Source organism: Salvia splendens, chromosome 9 (genome assembly GCF_004379255.2).
Source record: "Salvia splendens isolate huo1 chromosome 9, SspV2, whole genome shotgun sequence".
In the NCBI taxonomy this organism is placed as follows: Eukaryota; Viridiplantae; Streptophyta; class Magnoliopsida; order Lamiales; family Lamiaceae; genus Salvia; species Salvia splendens.
This window is the reverse complement of record NC_056040.1, coordinates 5870155-5878561: the sequence shown is the minus strand read 5'-3', so window position 1 is coordinate 5878561 and position 8407 is coordinate 5870155. Positions and strand designations below refer to the sequence as shown.

General features: G+C 37.3%; 1 protein-coding gene across 1 annotated transcript; it reads right to left on the bottom strand.

Annotated features, from left to right (window-relative positions):
• Positions 1 to 1841: 1841 nt before the first annotated feature.
• LOC121746841 (protein argonaute 4B-like) lies at positions 1842 to 7899 on the bottom strand. The gene is made up of 22 exons (XM_042140782.1): positions 7746 to 7899; positions 6567 to 6778; positions 6276 to 6481; positions 5973 to 6197; positions 5761 to 5897; positions 5597 to 5694; positions 5428 to 5525; positions 5195 to 5348; positions 5005 to 5121; positions 4810 to 4917; positions 4608 to 4670; positions 4417 to 4530; positions 4176 to 4341; positions 3980 to 4092; positions 3751 to 3891; positions 3468 to 3661; positions 3266 to 3329; positions 3067 to 3178; positions 2910 to 2983; positions 2743 to 2837; positions 2598 to 2629; positions 1842 to 2300 (listed from the first exon to the last, which is right to left on the bottom strand). The coding sequence occupies exons 2-22, from the start codon at positions 6765 to 6767 to the stop codon at positions 2134 to 2136; spliced, it is 2679 nt and encodes an 892-aa protein (XP_041996716.1). The 5' UTR covers positions 6768 to 6778; positions 7746 to 7899; the 3' UTR covers positions 1842 to 2133.
• Between the last annotated feature and the right edge of the window lie 508 nt (positions 7900 to 8407).

The window sequence follows — 8407 nt, the reverse complement described above, 5'->3', positions numbered from 1 at the left end:
AGAAGGGATTTTTAACTCTTTGGAATAAAAGAAGAAATTTTTAATCCCAAAATATCAAATTATTCTCGATTTTATTATGGCAAACTGCCGGTAAAAATCTGACCGCCAATTTCCAACTAAACATGCAGTCAAGTGACAACCGATTTTAAACACACCACTCCTCAGTTGATGAGTGATTTTTTTTTTAATTTTATATTTTATAGTAATTTAATTTTAATATTTTGAAAAGTATGGGATAAATTAGGATTTGACCATCTATCATGATTTCTTTTTACTCCCTTCGTCCATAAAATATTATTCATGTTTGATTGGACACGCGTTTAAGAAAAGTGAGTGGAAAAAAATTAGTGGAATATAAAGTCTATTTACTAATAGAATGTAGATGCATTTTCATGATAAAATAGAATGTAAGTTTAGTGAGTTAGTGGAAAGTAATGGAAAAAATGCAAAAGTGGACAATGAGTATTAAAGATTGGTGAGGTTTTTTTGGGTCGTGCGATAGAATGTAGATGCATTTTTATGATAAATTAGACAAATAGTGTAGCAGTACTAGGTTAGGATTGCATTAGGAATTTTCCGTTTTTCCCGAATGTAGTTAAATTTTAATATGGATGTAATAATTTTATATTTTATTCGGTTCAGTGCTTTTCATTCTCACAATAAAAAGTGGTTTTTACGTTGATAGTACTCCTCTATGTATTAAAGTTAGAAATATTTAAATAAACCAATAAGTATATACTAGTAATATTTTATAGATTTTTCTTTTTTCAGCCAATTAACCCAAACTGAACCCAAAAACGGTAAAAGAAATTCCAATCTAATCCGGATAATCAGATTATATTCAGTTATTCCCGCATAATTTGATCATTCTTAAAGTCAACAATGGTTTAAGGGGAAATTAATATACAATGGATTATGATGATTTGGGAAGAGTAGTAGTTTAGTAGTGTAATATGAGGTGGTTAGACACGGATTTGAATTGAATAATGCATTTGTATTTGTTTTTTGTATGTTATGCAAAATGTCCACAAGGAAATGTACAAGGTAGAAAATAGCTGAGAATAAAGGGACAAATAAGAAATATTCTTTCCTCACAAGTTGAGATTCTTTTTGGAAATCTTAAGAGTTTGAAAGACTGATTTATTTAGTAAAATCTTGGGATTAAGATTAGCACTTTCTTCCATTTGGATCATAGAATTGGCTTTACTTTTTATTCTATGGAGTATCATTTTTTGAAAGGATAGACTTGTGCGTTGACATCATAATTGGGTACATTTCAGTAGTACTTCTATATTTTTCACTTTTACTGGTGGGCGTATTATTTTTTAAGGAGAAAGAAAGCACTTAAAATTGTAAATTCTTTGCTGCTGATTTTAATCTCTGTCTTAATAGTTAGAGACAAAACAATGCCCTTACCACGGTTTTCATCCAGTAACTTTGTGACACTTGGCATACTACTATGGTTGGTTCGTCAAATTATATATTGGAATGGTCACTGCGAATTGAGAAACCATCAAATATACTAAAAAGTTAGTTTCGGAAAAATATTGGTGCATATGGAATACAGTAGAGAAATTTAAAATAAATAAACAAGGTGTAAATTTTCGAAAATGAGCGAGAGTGCCGTTATAGAATGAGTATGAACAAAATGCTTAGTGTTCTCTACCAAACATTGATAACCCAACCTAATAAAATTGCAAACTGAATAAGAATCTAAAATTTCCGAAATTCTTTCAGTAGTACGATTTCATACAACAACATAAAGCCAAAACATATTTTCCTCATCAATTTATCTGCAGAATTACGTGGAAAAGATTTCCAAATCATAACATTCCATAAAATCCCATCATAAAGATTAATAACTCATAACAATCCACAAAATTAGTCATTCATTCTACTACAAACAGAACTAACACAATAAATAGCAGGCACTCCTGCTATATGGTCAGCCAACTCCAACGGCAGACGAGCAAATATTAGACTTGACAAAATCATTGCAGCAAATGTTATGCTCAAAATAAAGGCCAAAATAGATCATGTAAGCGCCATACTTGGAGTTATTTAAGTTAGCAGAGAGATGTGAAACTGATAGTTTTCATTCTAGTGGTTAAGTGCACGAGGACTTTCAATTACTCAGCAGAAGAACATGGAGCTGCGGACTTTCTCATTCAGGACTGGAAGCTCAGGCACAGTAGGGCCACCTCCACCACTGTGGCTCGATGACTTGTCCGACAAGTCTTCAAACTTCAGGAACTGAGACATCTGAGCCGCAGCAAGATGAGCATAGCATATAGGAGCCACTGCACCAAATGAAAGATCAAACATCAGAGATGATGAAACCACAATGACGGGAAAAGCATTATCTAGTTGTTGTAGGATCATTTCCTCCTAGAATTTCACATTGTTTGATTGAGATAAGTGTATATAATCAGAGATATGTTCTTAGAAGCTGTTTTGAATAGGGAGTATTAGTATTCAGATTTCTTGAATTTATCTAGACAGTTAATAATGACTAATTCCATTTCCAAACCTAGTAAAATGACTCTTTAAATATACATATAACTGAATTTTGCTGCACATTATTTAACTAAAATTACCTATTGATATGGCAGTAGTGCTTCTCTGGTACCTGCAAGAAATGTAATGATCTTTCATGTTACTACATGTATGATTAGAACTCTAAAACATAAAAGCAGAAACCTAGGCTTTTATGGCTGCAAGAGATTTGGGATATGTTCTTACACATAGGACAAGGAGAGCACAAACTCCTGAAAATCATCAGGAGAGTAGCCGAGCTCATCGTAGAGAACATGATAGTGTGTGGGCCGTGTTGTTCCCTGTACATCAGTAATCAAAAACTCAGATAACGCGCTAGCTGTTTCTAGTAAAGATGTGTTTTAGGAACTCACAATCATGCCAGCATGAGCACACATATAGAAATCATTGTTTCTAGGATGGCATATTCCATTGTCAATCACCGTCCCTATGAGAATGGAATAGAGATAATAAGTATATAAAACAAGCTATGTTTCAGTTTATGTATCACTTGTCGAGAGAGAGAGAGACCAGGAGGGACATTGTCAGGAGAGTTGGCTTGGAAGATCTTGGTATGGTGGTTCTTTTGTGCCACAACCAGCATGAACTTGGGTTCCCATTTCTCATCTCTAAACTTGCAAGCCTAAATAACAATCGACAGCAACCAATTTTCGATATTATCCATGTTGAAACTAAAATGATTCAAATGTTTAGAAGGTAAAAGATAGACCTGGATAATCTGCTCTAGCTCAATGTTCAGGACTTGGTTGAACTGGGACTCGCTCACTCCATCCCTGACATAGCATAATTTCAAATGGCAAGATTAAGATCAGTTTAACTATATGTCAAGACAATGAATGCATTTAAATAATGATAAACAGAAAAAACAACATGATGCATAGATATTGCAAGTGATCAGTAGTTGATATTACCTGAAAATGATTATCTGTTCAGGTCTACGCCCACAGCTATCATAGAAATCGTTCAGTAGCTCCCTGAAAATGCCTGCATCTCCAGTTGCAGAAGTTGGCTTGAACAGACACTCGATCATCTCAGATCTTGGCGGTTGAGTACGGACTGCTGCCCGGTATTTGGATATCAAAGGCCATTTCCTCGAACTGACAACCTAATTATCCAGCAGCCAAAGAAAATAAACACCAAATATAATACCGAGTCTTGTTTTTTCATAAACAATGATGATTTGAGATTTAATACCGCAGCAACAGAGGGGACATCTCGGCCAGGTGAACCATGGGAAACATCCATTCCTATAATAATGGTGGGTTTGCTATAAACCAGGGGTAGTGGTCTTGGTGGAGCATTTTCTGTAGTTAAGACAGAATTCAGGCCACCAAGCTGTTGAAGGACAAGGCAAGAGTGAGCTAAACTTGTAGTCAACAAAGTGGTCTAAAAAATAGATGTGGAGAAGTGAAACAACACTTTCCTTGGCATTGATCTTCAGCAGCAAATTTGTCAAGTACTGGTCATTGATGCGTGTTGGCGCAATGCATTGAGTCACCACACCAAGTTCAGAAAGATTCCTCTTCTTCCAAGGGCCTTTAACATCATTTAAGAAACAAGAATTCAGTCAACAAAATAGAATTACTTAACAAAAAAGTAAGAATGTTCCCAATCTTTACCATAGAGATCAGAGTTTTTCTTTTCTGGCAGAATGCAGAGAAGAAACTGAGGGGGGCCTGGAAGTTTCGACTTGACCAAGCCAATCATATCATCAACTCGGATAGGAGAAGGGCTGCGTCTTGACTGAGCCATCTCTTCGATCATTACATAAGGATCATGTATGATCTACATAAGAAAAGTATTGTCAAGTGGGAGAAAAATAATTGGTAATCTTCCATGAAATTCCAACTCAATACTCACTATTCCTTTCATGTTTCCACATCTGATCAAGTCTTTGCACAAGTTTTGCATATTGCACCGAGCAGAGAAGTTAACAACAGCCCATCTTTCAATTTTGACAGGCTCAACCAGTTTCTGCCAAACAAAACTTGAGATTCAGAGCTAGCTCTCATACAATTTTGTACAACATTTTAAAAAGAATCATACTATACCTTCTGGTTGAAGTTCCACCTTCCGTTACGTGGCGCAAAGTCCTCTCCATTGCCAACTCTCAGCTGTGATAGAAAAAAATAGACGAGCTGTTAAATCTCCATTGCTTCACAAGGTAGATTGAACAGAAGTACTGTATCAAAGAATAGTGTATCTTGTGCAATTGAAACAGGAAAATTCAATCTCAGTTGTTGCATCAAATACCTTAGGTGGTGCCAAGACACGGCCCTGAATGCGAGTAAATTCAGTGCTGATTGTAACTCCAGCCGATTGAAGAAGAGGTTCAGCAGCATAGTTGCTTTTCGACAGGCCCTACAAAATGCAGCTAACAATTGTTACAATGCTAAACATAAAATTGAGAGGACATCATCACTAGGAGAAATTAGTTGAAGAACTCACGTTTTTCAAGGCATTCATCCTCTCATGAGGCTTTTGCCTAGACTTTTCTACAAGTGCAGCTCTCTGAAAATTTGACAAAGCCTTCGTATACCGTTGAAGGGATACCAAGGAGCATAGCTATAGGAAGAAAGGAAACTTGGATCATTATTTTCACACCAAGAATATAAATTCTGCTGCACCAAGTACAAACCTCAACAGGAATGTAAGTCGGACGCTTTGGTTTCCCCACATTCAGACATGGCATTTCTCCGGAATACTTCAACTGGATATTGCGCTCATTGACAAAATAGTCATATACAGTGATCTCCACTTCTCGTGCTTCACTTCTTTGTTTCAGTGAGAACCTAAACAATAAAATCATGGGACGAATGTGAGGTTACTTCTTTGAACAAAGCATGTAGCTTAAAAGATAGATTATCTTACGTTTGCTCCTTGCACACGAAGTCACTCAAGCCGCTGATCTTGAATTCCCTATTCGAATTAGTTGCCCGGACCCTCAGATTCTTCAATGCCCTCTTGGCCTATTTTTTAACAGGTTAGAAATTTACAAGAATGTAGTACAAAGCAACAGCGTAAGCAGTTTTTACATTACCTTAACCCAATCAATGTGTGAGGGATGATCAATTTTTTGATTGAACAGGAGAAAGTCAATCACTGGTCCAGGCCTAACGATCATGGTGGTTGATACATCTGCAACGGAACAATGTCTTGAGACATTTAAAATGGAAATACAACACTCATAACAGGACTGCTTACCCATATTCAACGAAAGACCCCCTTGTGTTGCTCTAAAACTAGAATGAAAACCCCGGCAACCGAAGACACCACCTCCCAAGTCCACGTAGTTTCTATCATCATTGTGGAAGAAGGACTGACGCACTAGAAGGCACCCCCTGCACAGGATGTAAAAGAGTTTGAGTAACTTGAGTCACAGATAAAGTGAAGGAAAACACAATCAAGATACTCACTGTTGAGCAGCATTCTGTCTCAGAATGATATCTAGCACTCTCACAGATTCTTGAAAGTGCTCAGAATCTTGCCCCCGAAGTGCATTGGGAATGGCTTGCATTGGGATCTTTGCAGCATAGCTTATTGCCACATTGTAAGTCTTTGAACGAGACTGCTTACGCAGACGTTTTCTATCAAGGTCAGTAGGGCTACCATCAGCTTCGGGGCTCCCTCTCCCAGTGTTCCTGTAATTGACAGAAGATCAGATTTAGCCAAAGAACTTGAGTAGCTCAAAGAAATCACATTAGCAGAATATTACACACCTATTTGAGGAAACTTCATCCAAAATCACAGTAAACTCCAGTTTGTTTTGAGGCAAAGGACCAATAGTGAACAAGCTCTTCTCACCATCATATGCAAACTTTTTCCCATCCAGCTCAACAACATATGTTTCATGAAGTTTTTCTAGTATCTTTCTCCCAATTCCTTTTGCATCAACAGGGTTACCATCTTCATACTTGATCGAGACCTGCAACATGGATTTAGGAAGCATATATAAAATTGTTCCCAATAATAATAACAAAGGGAGAATTAATCAGTTATGAATAAATTACACTGTAGTGATAGAAGTAGCCCTCACTCTTGGCAACAGTAACCTTAAAATGGTTAACCAAGAGTGAGATGCTTTGGCCCCTGATGGCAACTCCAGGCCTAGCCATGGGAACCCTTTTCCCAATAGCTACTTTCTGTGGCACAACATTAGGTGGGACCACAGGGGGAGGTGGAGGTAGCATCTCTGGTGTACCTCTCTCCATATATCTTCTCACTGATTAGAGAGGTAAAGATCCGCAGTTAATAGATGTATGTACATAATAGGACTCGTTGCAACCATAATTGCAAACTTAAATCAGCCTTGTACTAGGAAAAATTGCTTACTACATTCAACATATCATATCACAGCAAATCTGAATCGGACACGTATGACACATAAACTCAATCATTTTTCATGCAAATAGAATAAAACTACACTTGAATATACATACTGCCTTGTCTTTGGACTCTCAAAAACTCTTTGTTTTTTTGAACTTTAGCCTTTACCCAGAAGATAACAACAAAATTTCTTCAGTCAAAAGAGAGAAACAGAAAAGAAAACCAGAAGAGAGCGAAACGTGCCAGAAATAGAAAAAAAGGAATAAAAAACGTAAAGACTGTCATGGAGACGACGGGTTTGCAGAAACTAAAAATAGTGTACGTGAAATACAGTTGCTATATCAAGGCCAAAAAAACAAAATATCTACGACAGAGAAAACGCCAATCCACGAGATATTCATTCCCGTTGCAAAATAATGGAAAAGAAGCTATTCCGCTTCAAAATTCACTCTCGTGTTCACTTCAAACGACGAATAACAACACACACATAAAAATCAAAAATAAAAAAATAAAATATAAAAAACTCTTCCAGTTCAAAAATCACGACGACGAAAGGAAAAAATACAGATCCAAACATCAAATACCGAAGAACGAACCAAAACTAACAAACCTAGGCAAAATACACGCACACACACGTGAATCCACAGAAAAAAAAAACATGAAATCGCATGAAACAAAATTTGCAGTGCATAAATGACGACGACGAAAGGCAAAATACAGATCCACACGTCATGCACCGAAGTAAAAACTAAAACTAACAAACCGATCGCAAAAAAATTTGTACGCCATAAATACATGTATAATCACGGCAAAAAAACATGAAAATCATGAGGAAGAAGGAGGAAGCTACGAATTTTTCTCACGTTAGTGTTCAGGAGCGAGTGCCCTAGAAAGCAGGAACTGCAGATTTTTCTCTGTGACTCTCGGGGTTTTTTGCGTGGTTTCGTGTCTAAGAAGAAGAGAGGCTGCGTATCTTTTGGTGAGCTTAGAGAGAGAAGCTATATTCTCGCTCTTCTGTCTCTCTCTCGATATATCTCTTGGTTTTCTGTGTCATCAAAATCTCTATCGCTGAATACAAATATCGTAAACCTAATAAATAAACTGTACGTCAGGGGTAGATTCGTCTTTTACCTCCACGCCTTGTAATCTTTTGTCTAATTTTTGGAGAGTGTTTGGCTAATTAAGCTTATCTATTATCTCTAATAATTAACCATAATGCGCTCAAAGATCCTAAATAGTTAAATTATTTTAAAAATTAATTCTATAATGTTGTTGTTTATAGCATCATAAAAGAAAGGAATTTTATTTTTAAGAAGTTTAAGCATCCGCAACACGTCTCGTTGCGGTCCCTATATCGTCTCGGAGAGACGAGACGGCAGCGAGACAGCGTTGCGGGCTCCGTCTCGTCCTCATCCCGTCCCGTAACTCGTCGCGGAGAGACACTCGGCGAGCTGTCTCGCTACGCGCGTTGGCGACATGGCGAGCTGCGGTTCGTCTGTGACGCCCACTCGCCGGTCCGTGAGTG